Consider the following 27,439-nt stretch of genomic DNA (forward strand, 5'->3'; position numbering starts at 1 on the left):
TTTTATGAATTGATTTGTAAAAGTATAGACAGTGGAAACTAAAATGTCGTGTGGTGCCTCTCCTGCTCCAAGTCGGCTCGTTTGACGTCCTACCCCCCTTAAGGCACTTATCATGTTGTACAACCAACTTTTCAATACCATCTTCTTATAAATCGGCAACCTCATTAGACAGTCTCTACAAGACTGTTGTTTTGGCTTCTTCATTGTCTTCACGACACTGACCACCCTGACGGCTGCTCCAAATGCCGGAACGCGTGCCACTCACCGGGCGCTAGATCGGCGCTGCACAGAGGGGTTCCCAGTCGAATGATCCAGTCGGCTTCCGACTTCTCTCGGCTGCATGTTGATGGGCATTGTCGCGATGCAAAACAATCCCCGTACTCAGTGCGCCACGCCTTTTGTTTTGCAGTGCACGGCTCGGTTTTTTAAAGTTCTCGTAATATCTCGCAGAGTTTGTGGTGTCACCAGGAGGCAAGAAATCCAGAAGTAAACCCCCTTCCTGACTCCCAAAAACTGGTAGACGTGGTTTTCCAGGTTGAAATTGTTAGTTTGAACTTCACTTTTGTGGCTGATATTGAATGGCGGCATTTCACAGATTGCTGTTTTGATAGAGGTGCAACGTAAGCCACTCATGTTTTGGTGACAATTTGGCTTAAAAGTTCGTCACATCCCTCACTGTACCACTCTGGGAAAGTGAAAGAACTGGCTAAATGCTTGCTTTTCTGCACCTCAGGCAGCATTTTCGGTACCCAGCACGAGCATAACTTTCGACAACTGAAACATTCTGTAATAATTGCTAAACCGCACTTCTTGACATGTGAGGAAATTCATCCCACAAAGTTGAAATCGTGAAGTGTCCGTTCTCTCTCAGTTTTTCATCAACTTTCTGAACCAAATCGCCAATTTCTGTATGATCCCATCGCTCATAATGTTTTCTCTGTACACTTCACTGATGAATTTCAGCCACTTTCACGCCTTTGTCACTAACAAAACGAATCACAGCTCATATCTCACAGTCGGCGGGATTATCAGTCCGAGGAACATATCAGATACTTACAAGAAAACGTAAACACGCCGAATGACACTGTAATGGCGTCAGTGGCTTGCCAACAGAGTGCAGCACACAGCGATCACGCGCCGAAGGCCGACCGAGGCGCTGCAGTGGCGGAATTTCAAAACAGTATTTACTTTAAAAACACGCCTCGTACTAATACAACATGAGGCTAAACGATTCATCAGATCTCGATGCACTGTTTATTGACATACCAATACACAAAGAGATACATACCTGTTAACAGGTCAAAACACATCAGTAAAATTACGTAACTGTAGTAAATGGAAACTGCACTTGAAGCCTGTACGTTTTACATATGGTTGTATCACAGACGCAGAGGACCCACGGAGCCATGGAATAAACGTTCAGTTGCCAAATAACCTCGAGGTGAGCAGACATTATTCCAAAAACAGAGATCCTGAAAGTCCAATGCTGAATACAAACAATCTGCCTAATAATACAGTTAAAAATACTTCATCCACACACAATTCCCAGTGTAGGCAAACAGCAGAGGAAGGTAAATGTCGGAATGTTTCACACAACACACACAGAAACCCCAAACAACACAAAACAATACAACAGAGCGTACCGACAGAATGATACATGGGACAGAGAACGTCCCACCCAACAACTGTGAGCTCTCCAGACTCTCTTGACAAGCATGCGCGCAATGTACTTCATCTGGGCGCATGGGAGGGTTTATTACGACCCTAAAGAGACAGCACCTAAGTCCTACTATGCCTTTACTAGCCGCCACCCCCCCCCCCCCGCTCCCTCCCCCCTATGGGAAGATCATACAGGCATATATAATCTGTCTCCAAGTACCACATATATGTGATGGGTGACTTTTCAGGCTTTCCCAAACGTCTCGTTACAATTACCGGGACGCAAGAGGCCAAGGCTGCAATTGTAATAGCGAACATTAATCACACAGTCGCAAAAATAACACAATTTTGTTCTGAAGGTGTAGCCACAGCTCAAATTATGCATGGACGAGAGTCTTCGATTATCCGTGTGTGCACAGTATTCATATGGCATAGAGCCTTTTGCTGGCCATATACGCGGTGTGGCACAAGAAATATACGCAGTAGCAATAGCAATATATGTAGCAGGCACCTTCGACAATCTCTGGCGGCCTGCCTTGTTCCCAAGGCTGCGAGAGATGCACACACCGACAGTCGTATACAATAGCTTGCTCGCCTACTGAAAAGATGGGATGTTGCAATGGCATGCAGGATCACGAAAGGTTATCAAGAAAATAACAAAAGTATCCCCACAAGTCTCAATCTATGGCCACATTTTGTGGGATATTTCCATAGAACCGCTCCTAAACAATCTGCACGAAGATGATAGAGTGAAGGGTATGGTACTATGCTGACGACTTGCAAGTAGTAATGACTGTAAACCAGAGAATGCAACTCGAAAGCAAGGCTACAAAACTCCTTATAAAAATGAGTGACTTGTGCAGCCATAATAAGCTCACAATTGCAGCAAATAAGAATTTACTGATGAAAGCAGCCTTGCAGAAAAACCTCACCATTAGGCTGAACAACACTAGCATACAGAGAAAATAACAACAAAATACCTTGGGATTCACCTCAATGAATGACTCACATTCAACGAGCGCCTAAGACTTACAACTTAAAAAAGTGACAAAACTAATGCACAAACTCACTACAATAAACTCAACTCACTACAGGCTACCATTATCATTGGAGACACAGCGAATGTATCGTGCAGACCTCTTTGAATCTATAATGTGCAGGAAATGCCTGGGCACATTATCTGTCACTCACGACCCGAAAAACCATTGTGAGGCGTGGACACAGAGGTGGATGTCAGGGACACCACGTCTTTGAGAACCGTATGCGTTGTACTTGCAACACACTCTGTTCTTGTAACCATTATACACAGAATAGCAGCATACTGGCTCAAAAACGGGAGATTGGATGAGGTTTATGAGATAACAGGAGAGTACATTACAGAAAAACGCCAATTAAATCTTTGTAAGGTTGAGACATCAATCACCCAGGAATGGTTGAGGCTTAGACATGTTGACCCAAGTCGTGGTATGGTACACTTCCTGATGAGCTATAGCCCTTGCCTAAACACCTGCACCGCTTTGGCCTTAGCCAGAGTGATGTGTGTGAATGTGGGCAACATGGATCCCCAAAAACAAAACACTAAAATGTGACACACACACACACACACACACACACACACACACACACACACTCACACACACACACACACACACACACACACACACACGTACATACAAGGCTCACATTAGAAATCAAGGACACAGGGCAAGCTTTAAGACGCCCATACATCTGGAGTGTTCAAATGGCTCTGAGCACTATCGGACTTAACATCTAAGGTCATCAGTCCCCTAGAACTTAGAACTACTTAAACCTAACTAAGCTAAGGACATCACACACGTTCATACCCGAGGCAGGATTCGAACCTGCGACCGTAGCGGCCGCGCGGTTCCAGACTGTAGCGCCTAGAACCGCTCGGCCACCCCGGCCAGCCAACTGGAGTGTGCTTAACTGCATCACTGATGGAATATCAAGAGCGCTACACAAGACTTGCAAGCAGCAACGACCATATACAAGATCACGATCCGAAACACACTCTACACCACAACATCATGTGTGGGACAATAGAGATTCGAACACTGATATGGAAAGAGATGAACTTACAGATACATATGATGGGATGAACACTCCAGTACCACACCAGATATATCCATGGCATAGTAGCAGATCACACGACTGCAACAATACTACGAGTAATACAAGCATGGAATTCAGAAATGAGGTAGTAATAGAAATAAAACAACGAATTTTTCTGTTTGTACAAGTGAAACAAGTAATTGTTTGGTTCTTCGGATCATTGTTTTCAAACATGTGAATGTGTAATTTGTAAAATGTTTAAGCTGCAAACTGCAAGACACAAGCACACAACAAAGGTAAGAAGCGCCCTTCGGGGGACGAGGCTCGAGGTCACCTCCCGAGGCTCGAAGTGCTTATGGCGTGGCTAAGTGGAGGAAGCAATTGTAGTAACAAATAGTACTGTCATACCTTATACACAGATCATGTAGAATTTACATCACGACATAGATAGTAGCTACAGTAGAATAAAATATGTTAATTCAGAAAGACAGGTCTTTACTGAAGCCCTCCCACTTGAAGTAGCCAGGAAATGGGACCCAGTTTGTTATCTAAATCTTTCCTTTATTGTATTCTTTTCTTCTTAAGAACATAGTAAGTAATTTTTTCCCAGTTCTTCGCATATCTTGTGTTTTTTGTTTTGTTTTCCTTATTAATTAACAATTTAATTATATAAAAAAACAAGAAAATCACTAAAATTCTGAAAATTGTCTAGTTTGTGTTAGAAAACGATCCACTATAGTTACCAAGGTGGTGGGCCACTCCGCAATTTTAATAAATAAATAAATAATAAATAGTGTTTATGTACGAATAGACGATGTAGACTCCGGGTGGTACATGAAGGTAGATACACTCAGAAATTTCTGGCACATTCTGCAAATGTTAAGTGCATGTGTCCTCGGTCACCTGTCACACAACCAAATGGTAATCCAGTTCCATCTGTATATCCACTAACATGTTTCTGTCAGTGTCCTCCACAGAACACCACAGTTCTTGCATCGTTGTTGGCATTGGGGATACATAAACTTTGTCCTTAACATAACCCCATCGGAAGAAATCACGTGGCGTGGAGGTTTGGCGATCTCGGGAGAGGGGGGGGGGGAGACATTGCAACAGAAGATGAGGATGATGATGATGATGATGAGGATGATTATGATTGGTTTGTGGGGCACGCGACTGCACCGTTATCAGCGACTGTACAAAATCCCAATTTCTACACAGACAAATTTTTACACAATCCAATCGAGCCACTATCAAGAATGATGATAATGAAATGATGACAACACGAACACCCAGTCCCTGGGCAGGGAAAATCCCCAACCTGGCTGGGAATCGAATGTGGGACCCTGTGATCCACTAGACGACGAGCTGCGGACAGCAATAGAGGAGTATAACCTAGAGCAGTGGCAGTTCTCTGTTGAGAGAAGTGTCCAGCTGTGCTCCAGTGAGGTGGAGCCCTGTCTTCTTGGAAAATGACACTCGAGGACAACAACTACAACAAGTCCAGGTACACGGAACCTGGCACCATCTGCTCGATAGAGGAAAATAAACCGTACACACACCACTGTCTCAGGTATGGCACAGACAGCATTCACTTTTGGCGAACCGCTTTCCAACTCCAGTCAGACAAGCGGCAGTTCACAACCCCCGCTCTGACACACTGAAAGTTCGCGTTTCTCGACAGGGGGAAAACCACCTCGTCACGTGACATCGATGTCTCTCCAAAGTGGTCACCATCTTCCATAGCTTGCTGCATTCAGGTATGAAACTCCACTCGGTGGTTGTAATCATCTGAAGTCGGTTGCTGTAACAGTTGTGAACTGTTGTGTTTGGAATGCAAACGCAGCCGAAAAATATTCCACGCTGTTTTCCGCGGAATCCCCAATTCGCAACTTGCACGCACAGTTGACATTTCTGGACTTCGCCAAAAGCTCTGTCTCAAGCACTCCGCGATTTCCATTTGAGATACGCGGTCGTCTCGTGCTATTTCTTTTAGACGGGCAACCGCTGTGACGGAACTGGCGAAACCGAAGCAAAATACTCTGGAAACAAGATACAGATTTTCCATATTCACGTGCGAAAGCACACTGGCCGGGCACAGCCGACAAACTCTTCACATATTCTATCAAACAAAAATTCTTCTCCTTCCTTGCCGCCATCTAGCAGATGATGATGATGATGATGATGATGATGATGATGATGATGATGATGATGCTGATGATGATGCTGATGCATGATGAGCACACATGCATCCGACTGCACTTGCAGTAGCATGGTAAATTATGCAGAGTTAATCCCAGAAGTAGTGTCTGGGACTATTTGGGATAGATGGTGGAAAATAGCAGTCCACATCCCAGCCGTAGGTCTATGGGGTGTAGTCATCAATCAGCAGCATACAGCATAAAGAAACTTGTGACCTCTCTTGTTCCTCAAAGTCAGACTGTTATCTAGGATAAAGGTGGTGTATTAGGGTACTGGCGTGAAGCCTCCTGGAGATGTCTTAATACCCTGTCCCATGTATGTGTTGGTCTGAGGTTTTAGGCTCCGAGCAAGTTTTGTGACAGTGTAGACCCAGTTGTGAGGTGAAGCAAACTGGCGATGCAGTCTTACCCAATGACCCTTTCCAATTTTGTGCAGACCAGGATGATTTCCTAAAGGAGTACGACAGTGGTCACCACAGCTGCACACTCGATCCTAGTATGCCTCCCGTCAGACCCAGATTCTCAACTATTAAGGCAGTGGCGGCTAATGGTCCTTCCAGCATGGATGCACATCAAGTCTTATGTAAATTGGCGAGATGCTGCGAGTAATGAGGCTAATGAGCAAGGGGCGCTACATCAGTAATGTGTCGTGTCAAGTTGAGGATTTGGGCCTGTTGGGAGGTGCGCTGGGGTGGTGACCACTGTGTCTGAATGGCATACTGGTCAGCACATCTGCCTAGCAAGCAGGAGACAGAGATTCGAATCCCAGTCCAGCAGCACAAATTTTCAACTTACCAATTTAATATACCGCGTGATCAAAAAGTCAGTATAAATTTGAAAACTGAATAAATCACGGAATAATGTAGATAGAGAGGCACAAATTGACACACATGCTTGGAATGACATGGGGTTTTATTAGAACCAAAAAAATACAAACGTTCAAAAAATGTCCGACAGATGGCGCTTCATCTGATCAGAATAGCAATAATTAGCATAACAAAGTAAGACAAAGCAAAGATGATGTTCTTTACAGGAAATGCTCAATATGTCCACAATCATTCCTCAACAATAGCTGTAGTCGAGGAATAATGTTGTCAACAGCACTGTAAATCATGTCCGGAGTTATGGTGAGGCATTGGCGTCAGATGTTGTCTTTCAGCATCCCTAGAGATGTCGGTCGATCACGATACACTTGCTACTTCAGGTAACCCCAAAGCCAATAATGGCACGGACTGAGGTCTGGGGACCTGGGAGGCCAAGCATGACGAAAGTGGCGGCTGAGCACACGATCATCACCAAACGACGCGCGCAAGAGATCTTTCATGCATCTAGCAATACTTTTTTTTCGGTTCTGATAAAACCCCATATCATTCCAAGCATGTGTGTCAATTTTTACCTCTCTATCTATATTATTCCGTGGTTTATTAAGTTTTAAAATTTATACTGACTTTTTTACCACCCGGTAAATCAGTACCCATTGGCAGATTTCGTTTTTGTCTTGATCCATAGTGGTTGCAGGATCATAATGGTTTCTGTTCTTTTGGACAAGTCTGAAACAACAGGCACCACACACAAATTTTAGTTTATTGTGAATATTCAGTTTCCATGTAAACAGTAATCAAAGCTAATTTTATTAGTAAAAGATTGTGATTCAGTATTTATTAGCAACATTTGCATTTTTAAGTAATATGTATTGTAAAGGTTAAAAGAACTTCTTACTAGCAAGATTCGAAGCAGCTACTCTGTGACAACAAAACTTCCATGTCCACACTCAACTACCATATATACATATAGGCCACGACATCTTGGTAGATGATTGTTACAATGTCTGTGTGTTTATGGGTTGCGTTTTTTCATATGACTTGTCAAGCCAATGGCAGCAAGACATCTCTTGCCTCAATTGTCACAAGTGTATCTGGCTGCTGAGGCAGGAGCAGTGGTAGCATTGCGAAGCTTTTTCTGCCTTAATCTATCTAACAAGCCTTCATCGTGCTTCGACATTCCAGATGATATATCATCACGCCACTCTGGTCTCATGGTAGGCCATGCCTCCCATTTGTTTGTGTCGATTCCAAAGCTCTCCATATCTCGTTTACAGGAGTCCTTGCACCTCAATACAGGACGTCCTACAGGTCTTTTGGCTATAGAGATCTCTCCAAGCATCACCTCACGTAGTAATCTGTCAGGATCCATACGGTGGACGTGTCCCAGCCAGCGGAGTCGTCTCTGCTTCAAGATAGCTGAAATATTGTTGCAGTTAGTTTTAGATAGTGACTAAGTTGATGAGTTATAAATGCTATTTAGTTAGCAGCAATTGGAAATTTTCAAAGACAGTTTTCGAGCTGTTTTAAGAATAGCATCGCACCGGTTCAGTAAGTTACACTGATCATATCTAAGTACGATGAAAGCCAGAAATATCCAGTCTCTACCGAATTTAGCGTCAGTGGTCTTTTCACGCCATTAAAACCACAGTATGTTGAAGCATTCCTCCCCTCCCAGACCCGCGAGCTAATTTATCCTAACCCTCGACACGTTGCTCACTTTAGTGTTTAAGCATTTGAACTATTTTCTAAAATGATGCGGGAGAAGGTGCCAGAGGATTCTAATGAGGCTGTTCCTGGCCTCAGAAGCCCACGGTTCGATAGGATGTGGAGTTTGTGCAGGATTACCTTGCCGATGCACAGAGGCTCATCCTCGTTGTCAGTGCTGGGCAACTCTACCCCTCAGTTTCCCACTGGGTACGCACCCATGAGCTTCGTCTAACGTTCTCTGCCCACCTCAGCTACACAGCAGGAACGGAGGTTTCTGCATGCCGGCTGCATGGCAACCTTACACAAATGATTTTAAAGAAACTGTTTGGGGGAGAAAAAAAAGGATTCTCACACATTCGCAGCCTCATTCGTTAGTTTAATGATGAACTACCTATAATCTCGTTAAGGATCATAGTTATTGTGATATTCCTTGATTTAGTAATGTACAGTGCTTAAGTCGAATACTTTGCAAAGGAAAAAGGGGTAGCTATAGTTTGTGTTTGGTGCAGTTACTCCAAATACTGCTGTGTACGAGATGCACTTAACACATTGAATTTTTCTTTAAACTTGAGACCACATTTATATCTTGTCATTAAAGATCACCTAACTCGTGTTGAGCGAACAGTAGGTCTGAACAAAAATCACTGACAAGGCACAATGCATCTTGTAGAGGGTATAGTATGGACATATTGGAATAATTAATGTCGGGTGATGGTTTTAAAGTAATTCATGCGACATGAAAACTTCGTGGAAATGCGTCGATTTACTGGAGGCTAGTTTACCCCAGGGAAGTACTCAGAATTGACCGTGGCCAGCTAGGGAGTGGTGAAGGGAAGCGACAATAGGAAGCTTAGGGCGGCTCAAGCTCTGAGAAAGCGGTAACGGGGCGCGGCCTCCAGCCGCCTTAAGATGAGTGGCAGTGAGGGGGTGGTTGACCCCATGCTGGTGTACTGGGAAACAGATGGAGAAATTGTACACTTGTTGATAAATGTCCGTCATCCCGTTTTCAGTGAAACGTGCGAGAAAGCCGTGCAAAGTTACGGTGGAGCGGTCAGCAGAGGTCAAAATATGCGTGTTCGTGACTATAGCAACTTCACGCTGAATTCACGGTCCACAGAGTCTGAAGTAAATCAGGTGAAGAGCGACAGAATGAAATACTCTGGCCTCCGATGCGAATGTAGGACCAAGGAATTTGAAGTACTCTCCTGAGAGTCGGAATTCCGGAAAAATTGGTGTTTGTGCAGATTGTAACCTTGATGGGTGGCCTGGGAGGAGCTAAATAGCAGAAGTTGAGACGAAGGGAAATTTTGTGGGAATTTGTTCACTTCCCAGAGCAGGCAAGGGTCAGCGCCGGGAAGTGACACATAATTAACGCAACTTGCGCTGCAATTGGCGTAAGTGATTTTGCTGGAGGGGAAACCGAGGTGAAGAGCAGACTGGGAGAAGTCTCCATAGTGGTCTTCCGTTGCCAGCTTGCCTGGAGTGTGGACGTGGCGTTCTTTACTCAGCTTGCCTGAGAAAGAATGAGCATCTCTGCAGTTTAGGACTTATCAAAGGGAACGATTGAGCTTGGAGATAGGAAGTTTTGGTTCAGCTATGTACTGAGCAAGATAGCTAGGAGTGAATAGACGAGTGCAGCCTTGCAGCACCACGAGGTCAGCCAACGTCCACACAACGACGCCACCCTGCCACGCTGAATTTGGTGATATTGCGCCCGCTCCAGCCACTGATTAATTTGTTGGATCACGTCGGCAAAGTTTCCACGAAGATTTCATGGGACGTGATTTGTATAATTCTTCTTGCACTTCGCATTACGCCTGGGTCAGTCAATAGGAATTACTTTTGAGTTATCGCGCTTTACTCCACGCAAACGCAATTTATTACCACTGCCTGATAGGAGAGTCTTGTAATGTGATGATTGAAGGTCGGGAGTTAAAATAAATTTGTGCTAATCGACTGCATCTGTTTTCAATCAAGTAGTTAAAATCCCAAGTCACTTTCTTATTTAATTTTATGTTCAAAATTTGCATCTGGTGTTCAATACCTGAATATATCATCAATGTGCACCCCTTTTTAATTAAAAGTTATCAATTCTGAACCAATTAATGTCAACACTGCCACTGCAGTTCAATCAGGAGTCACAGGGCCTTATTACTTTTTTTTTTTCATTATCCGATATTGCGGCAGTTTTGCACTCTCTGTTGATCTGTTAGTCTGTTAGTCAATTAGCTGGGGTGAACACACACCAAAACCAGATAATTGATGGGTGGGGTGTTACAATCTATCTGGCATCTCGAGAAAATTGATTCTGTGCAGTGCACTTACTTTCGATTGTCTGTGCAAACAAGAGTGCAAGTGAAATGTTTACAATACCTTTCTGATCTCATAAGTGGCTCGAGAAACTGAAATTTATTTTTGGCGAATGATAGCTTGTAAAGTGGACAGTATTTTTCCACATAGCTAACATGTGAAACTTTGCTGTCTACTGTGATACATGAGCGAATACAGACTTTTTCAATGAAATAATGTAATTTTTCAGTGGACTATCAGCAGCTGATGAAATAAGAATTAGTATGGATTTTGTAACGGCACAAACAGAGGTTGTTTGGTGGATTTGGGGGAAAGGACCAAACAGCGAGGTCATTGCTCCCATCAGATTAGGGAAGGATAGGGAAGGAAGTTGGCCATGCCCTTCAAGGGAACCATCCCAGCATTTGCCTGGAGCAGTTTAGGCAAATCACAGAAAACCTAAATCAGGATGGCCAGACGCGGGTTTGAACTGTCGATCTCCCGACATCGAGTCCGGTGCGCTAACCACCGCGGCACCTCGCTCAGTTACAAATTAAGCAATCAGACGTTTATTATGTTACCGGTCGTAGGTTCTTCTTAAGTTATTGGCGTTCACTTGGTCTAAATTGCCGGATTAAAAACAGACTGTTTCAAGGTTATGTCGGAATTGTGCACATCTGTCTTGCACATCTGTCTTTCTTTCCCTTGTTGCCGTGTTAAAATTAGCTTCTTTTCCCGAAACACAGCGGTGTTTACACAGTTCCACGTCACTAACATGCTAATGTAGCTGCAATTCCGACATAACCTTGAAACAGTGTATTTTTTATCTGGCAATTTAGACCAAATGAACGTCAATAAGTTAAGGAAAACCTACGACCGGTAAAATAATAAACGTCTAATTGCTTCATTTGTGACCGAGCGAGGTGCCGCAGTGGTTAGTGCACTGGACTCGATGTTGGGAAGTCGACAGTTCAAACCCGCGTCTGGCCATCGTGATTTAGATTTTGCGTGATTTCCCTAAACTGCTCCAGGCAAATGCTGGGATGTGTTTGAGTCGCAGGTTCGAATGCTGCCTCGGGCACGGATGTGTGTGATGTCGCTAGGTTAGTCTCAAATGGCTCTGAGCACTATGGGACTTAACATCTGAGGTCCCCTAGAACTTAGAAACACTTAAACCTAACTAACCTAGCGTAGCAGCTACATTAGCATGTTAGTGACGTGGAACTGTGTAAACACCACTGTGTTTCGGGAAAAGAAGCTAATTTTAACACGGCAACAAGGGAAAGAAAGAAAGATGTATGTTTTGATAACTGATTTTGCAGGGCCGGCCGGTGTCGCCGAGTGGTTCTAGGCGCTTCAGTCTGGAACCGCACGACCGCTACGGTCGCATGTTCGAATGCTGCCTCGGGCACAGATGTGTGTGATGTTAGGTTAGTTAGGTTAAAGTATTTCTAAGATCTAGGGGACTGATGACCTCAGATGTAAAGTCCCATAGTGCTCAGAGCCATTTGAGCCAAGACAGACGAAAATAAATCACTCTCTGTGATCCTGTAACTTAATAATAAACAGCTGACTTTCGAGTTCTTTGTCTTACTAGCACAATCTGTTAATACAAGTTGTGTGAGGTACACGGTTTTGAGGGAGCCCCCCACCTGTGGAGTCCGCACGAGGGTACGGTGACCACTGCACGGTCTCCAGGTTTCGTCCAAAGCACTGGGCGAGTCCATTCGTTTGTTCCAAAGGGGAGGCTGGCAGCGTCTCCCACCTTACGGCCAGTCAGCAATGACGGAATCGAGGCACGCGCCCTGCAGTCATTCTCAAACGATTTTACAGAAACTATTAGGTAATAAAAGTCATTTTTGCGTTACTTATAGCTTTATATGTCAGCTTCATGCTGATGTCCCCATATCGTACTTATTGTGATTTAAGTAAGACACTGTGGCAAATTCGAAAAAATTTGCAATGGAAAGTCGGACTCGCTATCGTTTTGCGTTTGATGCATCTCTCACAATATGTTGCTGTGTATGAAATTTCGTTTAGATTTGGGTGGAGATCTCTATCTGTCCCCAATCTGAAGAAAATTGGTGTGATTTAGTGCACCGATTTGTGATCATGTGCACCGGTCATAAAACCAGAGTGAAATAGCCACAAAATTTTTAATATTTCATAAACGGGTTTGAAATATCACAATGAGATATCAGCAAGCGATAGCGCACAAAGAAGGGAGTATTTCTCCATATAGGTGCTGTGCAACAATTCATGATCTACTGTGTTATCCCAATACCTGCAGGCTTTTTTTATTTAAGAATGTAGTTTTTAATGGTCGGTGAAATAGCAAATGCTACTCGTTTTGGAGTAACACGTGTGAAGGCATTGCAGATTCAATTTATAGCGAAGAAGGGGTGTTTTCGTAGGGTACTCAGTTTGCTTTTCCTTAGTTCCTCAATCAACGTAATAAACCAGTTTTCTAGAATTTTCTCGCAGTTGCATCCACACAACGTGTTGCTGAGATGACACTGTGTAAACTCAGCTGTGTTTGGCAAAAGAAGTAAATTTTCACATTGTGAGGGTAGTGGTGGGTAGTGGTGTGTAGTATCTGTAAGTGGTTGTTCTTTGGAGGGCGACAGTGGCACAAGGAGTCGCAAGCAGAGGCAGTTGTTGCGAGGCTGTGGAAGGTGTAGGCTGCGTGAGCCAAAGGCGGTTGCGTACCGAAGGATTTATCTCTATGTTTAGTGGTAGTGGCACACAGTTTGAATAATAGTGTGTTTACGTTTCTGCAGTGTGATAAAGGAAATAAATTAAATTTTACCAGTTCCTAACGCGTCTCCATCAGTTAGTACCACACCATTCGATTTAACAATGGACGAAGTCTCGATACACACAGTCAACTAAAACCCATATAATCTCCAAGGAGACAGGAGCTTACATTTGGTTCTGTCATGGTCGCCAAATATAAGCTCCTGTCTACTTGGAGATTATATAGGTTAATTAATGATTATTATGTTACATTCCTCTTGTTTTAGTTGACTGTGTATATTGAGACTTCGTCCATTGTGTGGTACTAACTGATGAAGACGCATTAAGAACTGCTAAAATTTAATTTATGTCCTTTATCACACTGCACAAACATAAACACACTATTATTCAAACTGTGTGATACTACTATTAACCACTGAGATAAATCCTTCGCTACGCAACCACCTTCGGCCCACGCAGCATACACCTTCCACAGCGTCTCAACAACTGCCTCTGCTTGCGACTCTCTGCGCCACTGGGCATTGTCGCCCTCCAAAGAACAACCACTTACAGATACTACACACCTGTACCCTCACAACATGACAACGACACAAATGTAGATTTTACTCAAAATTCGTCACTTGTGACACTTTCCTGAAAGTTGCAAATGTTTAAAACCTAGGTGAAAAAAAATCGCCGTTTCTCTTGTAGTTTCACTGTAATTATTTTTAGATACTAACCAAAGTGGGCGTGACAGTAGATCCTATTGAATGATCACTGTGCAAGTGTGGGTGTGGAGGAGCTCCACTTAATATCCACAAAGAAATGTGCACATAGGTTTCAGTTTAGAATGGCACTTGCCCTCCAGCGCTCGGCACCGCCTACCGGCAGCCCCCACCGGCAGCGCTTTTCCCACTCCCCCAAATATCACTCTGCCGCTGCGCACCCCGCCTCCCGGGCAGCCCCCAGCGGTAGCGCTCATCCCACTCCCCCAAACGTCACTCTGCCGCTGCGCACCCCGACTCCTGGGCAGCCCCCACCGGTAGCGCTCTCCCCACTCCCCACTCCCCACTCTGCCGCTGCGCACCCCGCCTCCCGGGCAGCTAGCAGTCAAGTAATGCTGGGCGCTCTGTGCAGCTGTCGGCGACGGCGCCGGTGCGCGAGTTCCGGCTGCACGCCAAGAACCTGACGGTGGACGAGGAGGCGGTGCAACTGACGTCGCAGGGGCCGCCGGCGCCGGCGCTGAGGCGCGTGCGGCTGGACGCGGACCGAGACTTCCTGGTGCTCCAGCTGGACGGCCCGCTGGAGCCCGGCGCCACCTACCGCCTGCGGCTCGCCTTCGCCGCCCCGCTGGAGCAGGGCCTAGCTGGCTACTACCGCTCCAGCTATCAGGACCGCACCTCCGGCGACACGAGGTGCCCACCCTCTTCAGCTATTTATATACACGTATGGGATCCACGCTTATGGCGATCAGTACTGCGATATTCATCACGACCGTCGTCAAGACTATGGTCTTTTTTGGTATTATCCTCTGGATAATGTTTACGATAATCCTTAGGATAACCATCTATAGTAACTTTGAGAGAATCTGTGAGATCATTTGTGTTCCGTACCTCAGCCGTCGAAAACAGAACTCTTATAGCATCATTTTGTTGTCTGTCTGCCAGTCTGTTAAGGACCTTTTTTCACAGGAACAGACAGACGTATCACGTATCGCCATAGACAATGTGTTTCTGCAACATTACATGAGTATGTCCTATATAGTCGGATCTACTTTGCGTCACATGAGTATAGGGGAGTAGAAACCAGTAGTGACCCATGACGTCATATCAACTTGAGGATTTTTTTAATACATATCATTGATTTCTAAATTTTGTTGATTATTTACAGAGTAAAGAATTTAATTGTGTACAAAATGTAATAGGTAACTCGTTTTAATGAGATAGATATAAATATGTTTTGACATAGCAAATAACTTTGTTACATTATGCATGATATGTCTACTCTTTGTAAGGTAAAAAACTTCCGTGCAGCCAAAAGGTACAGCCATTGACCTCACATATTTTGATTAAAACTCACTTATTGAAACCAATAGCGTACTTCCCTTTGATGTAGAATAACAAAATTTGACAAGAAGTAAGGTTTCAAAAACCAAGTAAAGGAGTAAAATCAGAAAACTGTTGGTTGATAGTTACATGACATGGAAAAAAGTATTTGTTTTCTCATGTGTTCTGACTTCAAGCTTGAAATTAAAACATTCTTCACAGTCTTGGACTCCCTGGCACCAATACCTTGCTAGTATCAGTGTCATCAACAGGCAATACTCGTCAAGTTCCTCCATTCCTGGAACGGCTGAACTGTCTACATACACAGTTAAGTATGTACAGGACCCTCAGTAGCGAGTCATACTAGCTCCTGGCCATCATTTTTTGTGGCTCATTTTTTAGATAATTTTTGAGATTATCTTGCTGATCAGCTTCAAGACCATCTTTGAGAGCTTCAGAAGTTTTCGATAATGTTCAACTTATCTTTGGGATAATCTGCACTGGCTTCATGAGGATCATCTTCAGTATCACCTTCAGAATCATCTTGGACCTTGTCTTCAGGTTTATCTTTAGTTTCATCTGTCTGACAGACTTTTGGATCATGTTTGAGTCATCCTTGGTTCAATCTTGATATAATTTTTGCAATCAACTCTAAGATCATCTTTTGCATCATATTTCATTTCATATTGTGGGTTATATTTTGATAATTTTGAAGTCATATTTTGGACATTGTTCAATATCATCAATGGGATCACCTTTGAGATCACTATTTTTTGATAATTTTCAGTCATCACTAGTATAATCTTCAGCATCACCTTCAGGATCATCTTCAGTATCACCTTCAGGATCATCTTCAGTAACAACTTCATGATCATCATCGGCATCACCTTCACGATCATGATGAGGGTCATGTGTTTTGTAAACTTTAGGATCATGTTTGCTATCATCTTTGAGATCATCTTTGGATTATTTTTGAATCATCTTTGAGATAATCACCGAATTCACCTTAAAGATCATTTTTCACAATTTGCTGGTCATATTTGGGATGATCTTCAGTATCATCTCCATGATCATGTTTGGAATTGTTTATGGTGTCTTTAGAATAATATTTGAGTTCATCATTATAATCTTCATAGTGATCAAGATAGTGGTCATCGTCCAAGGGACTTGACTTACACTGCAGCGTGAGTGCCTCTTGTAACCTTCCTTCATAACTGTCTTGTACACTTTTATGTTGCCCATGTAGATTTTCTTATATCATCTCCTCACTTGACATTCCATTATTATCCCGATCTCTGACTTACTAAAAATAGATGTCCATTGCCATCATACATTCTGTCACTAAGGAATGGTTAACTTCTTAATAGGAGGAACTATGACAGACAGAAGTTTTAGAAGGAGGCCAAGGCTTGACTACATCGATGCATGCAATATCCAGTAGGTATGCAGATATGAAAAGACGTGCGTGCGATAGATTGGTGTGGAGAGCTGCATCAAACCAGTGTTCAGATTGTTTCCAGCCCTTTTAGGTTGTAGTTTAGGGTTTTGTTTGGTAGTCTTTCTTCTCTCAGTGTATCCAGATTGACTTTAAATTGCCATAACATTCGTCTTATGTAACAAATTATAATAGTAGATTCTATAGGTATTTGATTTAGCCAATGTAATGCTACATGGGGCTGAACTTCACTTTTTGTGTATTACTCTAATCTTGGTGCACTAATAAATGGAGATGATAGGCAGCTTATATGATTTAATTCATGGATAATTATTTAATTAGCAGTTTTTAAGTAAGTTTTGAACATGTAAACGTTAAAAATACTGGCTGAAAGAGAACACCTTTGTCCAACTCTTCGATTGATTTCTATCTCAGATACATTTTCTTCCCTGTATTAATTTCTACTTCTGTTTAACGATATCTCAGATACATTTTCTTCCCTGTATTAATTTCTACTTCTGTTTAACGATATTAACTTTTGATTGAGCTTATGAGCTCTTCTGGATAGCCTCTGTCCTTCACTGTTGTCCATAATTATGTAGATCAATGCGATACTAAATCCTTTCTTGCAAAACTGTTTCACCAGTGGGTACTGTTGTGTGGTTCCTTGTTTAAAATGCCAAACGACACACGGAAATCAGTCACCAAGGGATAGAAAAACAAGTGAAATCACTTGACAGAGGAATTTACTGGACCTGACCAGATAACAATACGATTCTACATAGAGTATGTGAAAGAACTTGCTCCTCTTCCAGTATGAGTGTATGATAGGTCACTAGAAGAGGTAAGCGTTCCATTCCCAGTAATTGGAAAAAAGCACATGTAATTCCCATTTTCAAGAAGGGTTGTTGAAAAGATGCACAAAGCTATAGATCTATACCATTGATGTAGGTGTGTTGTAGATTGTTGGAACACGTTTTATGTTGAATTGCGTCTATCCTAACATTAAATTTACATGTGAAATACAAAATCAACACAACGAAGTGTGTTTTCTAGACGTGAAACTACGTTTAGTGGATGGTAAAATTAACTTTGATATTTGCCAGAAACCCACCACAACAGATAACATCATTCACCCCTTTAAACACAGGTGGATATTCTTTCACAATACGGTCAACCATATCATTGAGGGTCTCCTAGTCCCTTCTACTATTGCTAAGGGACTTGATAACTTAAAGTATACAAAGCTCAAAAACGGATATCAAGCAGACCTCATACAAAAACTTTATAATGATAAAACCAACAAGAATATAAATTCATGTACACTCAATAAAATTGCGACCAATAATGTCGCCAAGTGGCACATTATACATAATGAGAAGCCTGCAACTGACAAATTTCTCAAATCTGTAGTAAAGTAATGTAGGTTCGAGCTTCTTTATAGGACATACAGGGATGGCATCTAAGACCTGCTTTCCTGAGCACTTGCTCAACGAAGACGGTGAGAATTCATATAAGTCAACTTTTGCAGAACATCTCAAAGTAGAAAAACAGACACTGCCCTGCCCCATCATTGTTTAACATGGAAATTTTACGTATATGTACTTGACAAAGGTTACGAAATGAATCCTTTTGAAATAGATAAACATTCCCACCTAAATTTAAAAGATTTCTTGATTGATTAACTCGCATTAAAGAACAAACGTTATTTTGATTCCATATCATCTCTTACCAAATTCTGAAAATTGGCACAGCCCATATATATCAGAACTATGTGTCATGTTTTCTTAAATGTATTATATATTGGTAATATATTTTTATATTTTAATATAATTTTTATGTCTGCTTTTATATATGTTCCTTGCTGCTAGTGCATTACGTACATATGTGTGAATAAGTTACTGTAAACTGTCAATCTGTGTCTACAATAATCACAGGATAGGTATATTTCTGGACATACCATGGCATTATGCTTCTATGCAGAAGATATTGACTTCTGATGAGAAACTAAGTAAGTTTCTGTAATAGACGTTTTATACTTCATATAAATGTATAGCCAAGTTACGAAGATTTATAATGTCCCTAATTTTCTAGGCTTCTAAAAATGACAAATTAATTTTTCAAAACCGGTAAAGCATAATAAAAATGTGTTTGCTACTGACGACTGAATGAAGGTAAGTTGGGTTGGGGGTTGGGTTGCTTGGGGAAGGAGACCAGACAGCGAGGTCATCGGTCTCGTCGGATTAGGGAAGGATGGGGAAGGAAGTCGGCCGTGCCCTTTCAAAGGAAGAAGGTAAGTCATAGGGGTATGCAAAGTACCCTCTGCCACAGGTGACAAGGTGGCTTGTAGAATATAGATGTAGATGCAGAAAATTTTCCAAAATCTATAAAAGCAGTGCGGGTTTGATGATTTCATTCCCCAACATAATATGCTTAGTGGCGGTGATGTTTAGTCTATAAGTCACTAGAGGAGTGTTATAGGGTTGCCACAGGTTCTGGAAATCAGGGAATTTCAAACACATCAGGAAAATCAGGTAAATATCAGGTAAATTTGAAAAGACACTGGAAATATCTCGTTTTTGCCTCAGTAGTGGAACTGGTTTGTTTACTGAGGTGTGACGCATCGTCGCTGGCTGGGTGCAGCTGAGTAAGTTGGCTGCTTCCCCCTACTGCCCTCACTCCCGCTGCTCCCCCCCCCCCCCCTTCCTACCACTCGCCTCAGCTTACAGTCAGTGCTGCCAACACTTGCTGCGGCCAGCGTAACAGCTGCCGACGAGAGGCAGGGAGTTTGGAGGAGTGGTTTGTTGGGATCTGATTGTCAGAGACTGTAGGCACTGTGACCGGAGACGGCGGTCACGTGGGCGTGAGTTGTGACTGTATGACTCTGAATATGTGTGTGTGTGTGTGTGACGTCGCTTTCTGGCAAAAGCTGTGCCTGAAGATTTGGTTGTGTCAGTGTGACTGTCTTTTCATATGTTGCTGTCTGCAGCTCAGCAATCATCTTTACGGTGAGTTGCTAGCTATTCTCATTATTATTGGGCCTCAGAGTATTTGAACAAATTATCTGTTGCCTGGATTGATCATAATGGTCTCATTTAACCAGCGTGTTGTCTTTGGCTCACGAATAGCTGGCCACACGAGTGGATTTCTGTGACAGGCCAAAACCGCAGGCCGATTCAGCAGGTATTTGTAACACGGATCGGGCCTGCCGATGTGAAGCCATTCGGTTCCCACCAATGTGCGGGCCCTGCCCGTCGGATCTAGTCTCACTGACCTGCCCGCAGGCCAGGTCTGTTCGCGTGTGGCGTAATGCGACGGATTTTCACGCTTTATCCGTGGACGCTCCTCTGCAGGCCAGAGATGATGGGTGATGCATTTCAGGAATTGGGACTGTCTCACCGCAAGTACGTTCTACAGTGTGGCGTTTTATAGACAGTTTATTTGTTGCAGTACATTTTGGCAGTTCAAAAGTAGTTTATATGTTAAAAAGTATGCGCGATAAGAAGAAGAAAATTGTGTCAGTCACTGGTGGTTTGTACGCTATGTACTCATATATTTCTCGAAAGAAAAATCACAAAATAGATTGTAAAGTAATAGGGGTATTCCACAGTGGGTAATAACCAACAGTAACAAACATAGAAGAACCAACATTTTATTGGCGGTCTCCTACAGTGTTGGTTTACACAATTCTTCCCTGCCTTATACACTTCTTTCAAGAGGCCTACTTTTTTCTGAGGTTATTTCCGAAATCAGTGAAGGTATTTTAAATCTGGCCGGCGTCTTCATTAAGTAAAACTTCCGGGCTGAATTGCTGTGGACCGTATATAAAACTACTTCCCCTTCCAGACGTTTCGTTGCCAACTGCGGGCAACATCATCTGAGGTGAGTCGGCGACTGGCTGATAGGCGCTGGAGATCCCGCTTATATAGAGCGCTTAGATGGCGCCACCACTCATTACGTGCATTCGACTTTAAAACTATCTCTGGACAGTGCCATCTCTCTCGATTATAGGTAATCGATAGTCACTTCGTTGGTACAGAGTCGACCGCCATATCTTGTCTAGTTTTAATCCATCTTCTTTTCTATTAAAATTATTTCCGTGCTTGTAGATCTCTATAGCTTCTCTATACATGCGGATATAATAATGTGAGGTCCTAGCTATCACGTTGGTCTCACTAAATTTTATTTCGTGATCACCGTCTTTGAAAACGTGTTCTGCTACAGCTGATTTGTCAGTTTGTCCCAATCTACAGTTCCTTTTGTGTTCCGTTAGGCAGGTATTAACACTCCTTTTAGTTGTTCCAATATGAACTATGCCACATCCACACGCAATTTTAAATCTGTCTAGTGACTCCAAGGAAATGCATATTTTTGTCAACAAGTGTGTTTTGCTTGATTGAAATAAAATAACATCAGTGGTCTAAATGAAACATACACACGATATGGCTTGCTTTCTCTATCTAAAAACAGTTCATTATAAAATATTTTGATGTTTGTAGTGAAGATTTTTGCTCACATCAGGAAACATCATTTGCTTGCAAGTCATTTTTTTTTGTAGTTATTTCCTCGTTTGCACTATTGTTTCTTGTATCATAGCTGCTTAACATATTGTTGAGATCTCAAAATTTGTTAGGGAAAGATGCTAAAACTTGTCTATAAATCAGGGAAATGTAGGCAATTTCAGTTGGGGAAATTTGTGGGGACCTTGTGTTAAGTTTTTTGCTGAGGGGTGTGATGTCGATTGCGGAAGGTGGCTGGTGGTGGTGGATTTCGAGTAGTGTTTACGTTTGTGTTTGCTCTGAGGGTGCGACGACGACTGCAAGGGTCGGCTGGTGGTCATGGAGCAAGGGTAGCTTTTACTTCCGTGTTTCCATGTCTGTTCTGTGACGATTGTGTGGTGTCGACTGCGGCAGGTGGATGGCGGTGACGCAGTTCGAACCGACCGACGCGCGGCGCGCCTTCCCGTGCTTCGACGAGCCGGCCTTCAAGGCGACCTTCAGCATCGGCCTGGCCCACCACAGGAAGTACAGCGCCATCTCCAACATGCCCCTGGTCACCTCGCAGCAGATGTGAGTACCGTCGAAACAAAAAAAAAACAGGTATTCTACTCTCCGTAACTCCTCTGCCTCAGTCCCAACAAAGTAAAGGCTAAGTCGGGCAGAGGTAAGTCGCAGTGTAATAGGATGACCGGAGCGGGTAGCACGGTCGGGGTTGTAGGGCGTGGCTGGGTAGAAGAAGGTGGCTGTTTTTAGCAATCTTCCTCTTTATTGTTGGTTCTCCCAATACATTTTCCGGCAGCTCAGCCCCACCGCTCGTGTCGCGGTGGAGACGATCCGATGCACGCAGTCAGCGACTGTGCAGCACCGGGCGCGGCCCAGCTCGCCTCCTGCAGACGCGGCGGCTCGTGACGATGCCGGGAGTGGCCGGTGCAGCAGCGGGAGACGCCCTCCGCCGGCCGGTCCTCGGGAACAGCGTCACTGATGACGACGACGTGACAGTGACCGAACGCCCAATCTGTCGAACCGAATGCTCACGCCCACCTCTGATGCCTTTAAATAGTGCATACCGCTGCTGAATCCGCCGGTTACGTGGTGGCGTGTTTATTAGAAGGTTCTCGACGAGTTGGCTAACGCAACCGCGCCACACGCGTCCCGCGCCTGCGTAATTCTGCTAATGCTGCGTTCTGTTGGCTGCTGCAAAACTGTGTCGCCTGCATAACGCGCCGGCCAGCCTTCGTCCGCCCTTTGCTGTGAGGCTGGCGCATCGCACACTGCAACACACTCAATCACAATTTCGCACCGTATTTCCATAAAATAACCGCTTGTCCTCTACAGTAGCTATGTGAGGTATGCAAGTTGGGTCTTCCTGGGTACCACAGCACTTCAAGAGATCGAGGGCACTGACATGGCTGGCCCACCAAAGCAACTTCACCACCTTCTCCACCCTTCCCCTGTCCAGCTAGCAGACAGTCCGAGTACAGCGGGGCTAGCACTCGGATTGGTGACCATCCAGTCTGCCAAGCGCTCTCGTGAGGCAAACTGAGGAGCTACTCGATTGGAAAGTAGCGGCTCCGGTCTCGTAAACTGACGTACGGCTAGGAGAGCGGTGCGCTGTCCGATGACGCCTGTGGTCTGAGGGTGACACGGCGGCCGGTCGGTAACGTTGGGCCTTCGTGGCCTGTTCGGACTACTTGCACTAAGTCTGGAGAATTACGAACTATCTTCCTCTCGACAACAGGGTACTAGCGACGACAATCTCGTCCTCCTCGGTCAGTGTTGGAAATGTGCGTCCCCGGCACTGGTCAGGCGTCCATTGGCGGCCTTGGCTATCGAGACTGCCAGAGGTCCCCTCAAAGACCTCTGACAAACAGCTTCCGGCCACGGCCAAGGACGCGGCACCGAGGCGCACCGACGCGCTTCGTAATTGGCCACTGCCGCTGATGCGTGGGTTCCAGCTACTGTGTGGGGGTACAGCTGCGTGCGCGACTTGCCTGATACAGATATCGTTCTACCACATATCGACATGTTGCGCGACGACTGGTAAAGGGACAAAAGTCTGCGGTCTGGATGGGGACTGGCAGTCCATTCCGCGTGACCACGGTAGGTGCCACTCCAGTTTTCATTTCAAACCTAAATTTTCCTTTTTATAATTATTTTGTAACGCCCCACCTGTTGCTTGTCAGATTTTTGCGGGTGTTCGCCCCTGACAAACAACTTACAGAGAAATTGGGAGTGGAACAGTACGCAATAATGGATAACGCTAGATTTAAGTATGGCCCTGTCACCCCTCATTAATCTGCGGTGGTAGCGCTGACGACGAATCACACCTGTTTTTACTTCCAAACATGAATGATCATGAACACTTAGGGTGTTCAATCACATCAAACACATACACAAAATAAAATAACGCAAAAGGGTGAATTCAGGATCAACTACTGTAGGTAAAGGCTCTACTGAATCACAATAATTTTATTATAACCTTCAGATCAATGCTGAATAAAACACAATGAACAATTTACAAATTATCCTCCTGACTGGCATTGGCAGTGAACTGTGTTAAAATCGGTCCAAAACGCGATCTCTTATAAGTTGGCTGACCGACTGACATCGACACAAAACGTAAAATACGAAGAACCACTACACCCCAAAGTACCGTGAAACCTCTGTGGAAACAGCAACTGCACGTGATCCAACTATCTAACGTTACTCCTGGCACAGGCCGAAGCAGGAGCGATCTCACCGTAACATTCTTATTGCAGCGGCGGTCTCCGAGGGCGCGGCCGTGCGGTCGGCGTGTGGCTTCTCTGAAAGTACACTCCTACACTACTCGGACAACAGACCGCTGTGTCCATAAACTTGTCTATTTGCAACCATCTTCCCGGCAGCAAAGAGCTGGCGCGGTTAACGTCCACTCAGAACGAAAAAGCAAGATGGGAGACGTCCTCTCAGTACGAGAGCCCAGAACGGAAGACCTCTACCGAGGGTCCAGCAAGATCGCTCTTCACCTTTTGTTTTCTCCCCTCAACTGTTACCGAGCGAATCACATCACTAGCAGCTCTCAAAATACCCAGTTTGACAGTGCCTGGGAACAGAACTCTTTTCCACAATTCTTTTATTCCTACAAAATTTCACAAGTAATCTCCGCGCTCGCCGGCTGGGAAGAACCACAGCTGTGGGCAGTTTTCTCCCAAGAGACCACTCGAGATTTTCCCGGCAAGATTCCCCGTCGTTGCGAACACAAATTCTTGCATTGAAAGTTTGTTATTCGGAACTCCTGGCCTGCCCCACTTGATTTACTCGAAGACGTAAAATTAGTGAGTCATAGGCGAGAGCACGCACAGGAAAGCCCGTCCAGCTACCCACTGCTTTGGTAAACACTTGAACACCTGCAGCCCTTCAGAGGTTGGCGGCCACTGTGGTCTCTCTAAACGGATTACAGAAATCCCCCAGTTCACCATTCATACCGTCAGGCCGTGGTCTTCGGCGGCTAGGCGGGGAGGTAGCCGAGCTGTGTCCCGCGTACTGCCTTTCCGAAAAATCTTATAATTACAAAATCGCGGAATTCTCGCGTGCCGATGCGTTTCCACATAATTTCCTACACCGTAATTTAGAGTATTACTCCAAGAAAACCTAAAGTGTCACGTCAAATGGACTCATGTAAGGTGCAATGCCGTTGCCACCTTACAATTTATTAGATTATCTGGTGTTAGAAGTTTTGTTACATTTCTGCCACTTACAGGTACACAAATGTCCTAGAGATATTTAATATATGAACATCATGGTGCACTGAATACAATTTCTTTTGTTTATTGAGTCACATAATTCAGAAATTAAACTTTAATGCAACCATTGGACTCCATTTTCTGCAGTGACAATCATCGTACTTATCCTTACGAAAAAAAATGGAAGAATGAAAACCGTATGAAATACATGAGGAAGGTCGGGTTTGGCGTACCTACGGTCCTGTATTGCAAGAGTGCCCCTTTTCGCCATCCAGCAAGTCACTAAACGCGCCAAGCACTCACTCTGTTCCCTTTTCTAGGTTCGATCCAGCAGTAAAGCAACCTCGTAAATGCGCTCACCAACGCCTCTGCTCACATCAGCACAGTCTGATGGCAAAAGTTTGTGATGAGCATTGTGGAAGGGATAGAAGCTGGTCCCATCCCCGTGAGCCTGTATAGAAACACCGTGGCATGGAATTGAAATAATGGATTCACTACCAAAAGAGAAAGGAAGCAAGCAGTGTAACATCTGCCGGGAAAGTCACGACCAGAGTCTCGAGGGAAGCAGAGAGCGCCACTCTGGTCTACTATCTTTAACCTGAGCAGTCAGCAAGTGTGGCTCTTTCCCTTCACTCAGCACAGCTGCTACGTCAAGCTGTTGCAGAGAGCACGCGCCGTGAATTGTCTTCGCGGTGACTCCATCTTTATTCACTTCACTTCCCGTAACACACAGTACGTTTCCATCTCTCTTGGGCCGGCCGAAGTGGCCGAGCGTTTAAAGGCGCTACAGTCTGGAACCGCGCGACCGCTATGGTCGCAGGTTCGAATCCTGCCTCGGGCATGGATGTGTGTGTTGTCCTTAGGTTAGTTAGGTTTAAGTAGTTCTAAGTTCTAGGGGACTGATGACCACAGCAGTTGAGTCCCACAGTGCTCAGAGCCATTTTCTCTCTTGGGCATCAGTACCGTGCATTGGCCCCCCTCGAGGTCAGCTTGAAAACCGACGGCATTAACACATGGCAACCGTGTAGCATCGTCACCACAATTCGTCTGCAAAATTTTCTACACTACGGAAACAGACTGTTGAAAAAGGAAGATTAAAAACCTTTAGATATAGTCACCTAATATTAGATTTCACCTACCCATGTTATCAATGAATTACTATACGTCCATACACAGAACATCGTTCAAGTTGAATGTTATGAAATGAAAAGCATCGTTCAGTATCCCTTCGACATGAAAAGAAACGTAAATTAGTTACAATGTACAACGTGCACACACTTTATTCAACATTCAAACGTCACTACAGATATTCTGGTTTAGGTTACGACATCTTCGATATCCCTGCCATCATTGGCGATGACGTAGCGCCGCCGAATAGCGAAATTTTGCACCACCCGCTGAGGTGTCGGAACATCGATGCTGTCAGTGACCTCCTGAATGACTCTTTTCCACTCAGCAATGGTTTTGTGGCTATTGAGGTACATGTCGTATTTAATATAGCCCCACAAAAAGGAGTCGCGCGTGTTCAGATTCGGAGAATATGGCGGCCAATCGAAGCCCGTGCCAATGACGTCTGGGTACCCCAGAACCAGAAGGTGGTCCTCCAGCACATCGAACACTCTCCTGCTTCGATGAGGTCGAGTTCCATATTGCACGAACTGTCGAAATCAGGGTCACTTCGGATAACGGGGACGAAATCATCTTCCAAAACCTTCACTTACCGTTCGGTAGTCACCGTGCCATCGAGGAATATCGGACCGGTTATTCCGTGACTGGACATTGCACACGACACAGTCACCAATTGAGGGTGAAGACACTTCTCGATCGCGAAATGCGGATTCTCAGTCTCCTAATGCGCCAATTTTACTTACTGACGGAGCCACCCAATTTAGAGCGCATACGAATTCCCATCGAGCCCCGCGGTCAACCGAGCAGTTTGAACGTGTTAACGCAAACCGTTCGGAAGTTACGACGATTACATTTCATGTAGTTCAATAGCTATCAGCCTGTATGCTTGAGGCGTAGCGCCTTCGCATCGCTCCTGTCACTTGTTAGGACGATATCGTTATAGGCACGAGTCACCGACAGATGTCACCAGCTGACATGGACCTGAGTTACAGAGCTGCACTAGTAGCCGGCAGAGGTCAGCAGTTGACGGGCAGTGCTAGCAGTCGTAGTCGAAACAATGTTATGAAGTTATGTTTGATTAATATTTAATGTATTTGCATAATTATAATTGTTTTATGTGTGTA

The 27,439-nt window shown here is 44.3% G+C and overlaps 1 protein-coding gene across 2 annotated transcripts in view; it reads left to right on the forward strand.

The window, feature by feature from the left end:
* LOC126428038 (aminopeptidase Ey-like) overlaps window positions 1-27,439 on the forward strand; it is a 417,011-nt gene that overhangs the window by 239,402 nt on the left and 150,170 nt on the right. For both annotated transcript variants that reach the window (XM_050089916.1, XM_050089915.1), the window contains exons 3-4: window positions 14,624-14,901; window positions 21,880-22,035. In XM_050089916.1, coding sequence (XP_049945873.1) covers window positions 14,624-14,901; window positions 21,880-22,035 — 434 coding nt within the window. The remainder of the gene's footprint in view (window positions 1-14,623; window positions 14,902-21,879; window positions 22,036-27,439) is intronic.

This window comes from Schistocerca serialis, chromosome 12 (genome assembly GCF_023864345.2).
Source record: "Schistocerca serialis cubense isolate TAMUIC-IGC-003099 chromosome 12, iqSchSeri2.2, whole genome shotgun sequence".
Taxonomy (NCBI): domain Eukaryota; kingdom Metazoa; phylum Arthropoda; class Insecta; order Orthoptera; family Acrididae; genus Schistocerca; species Schistocerca serialis.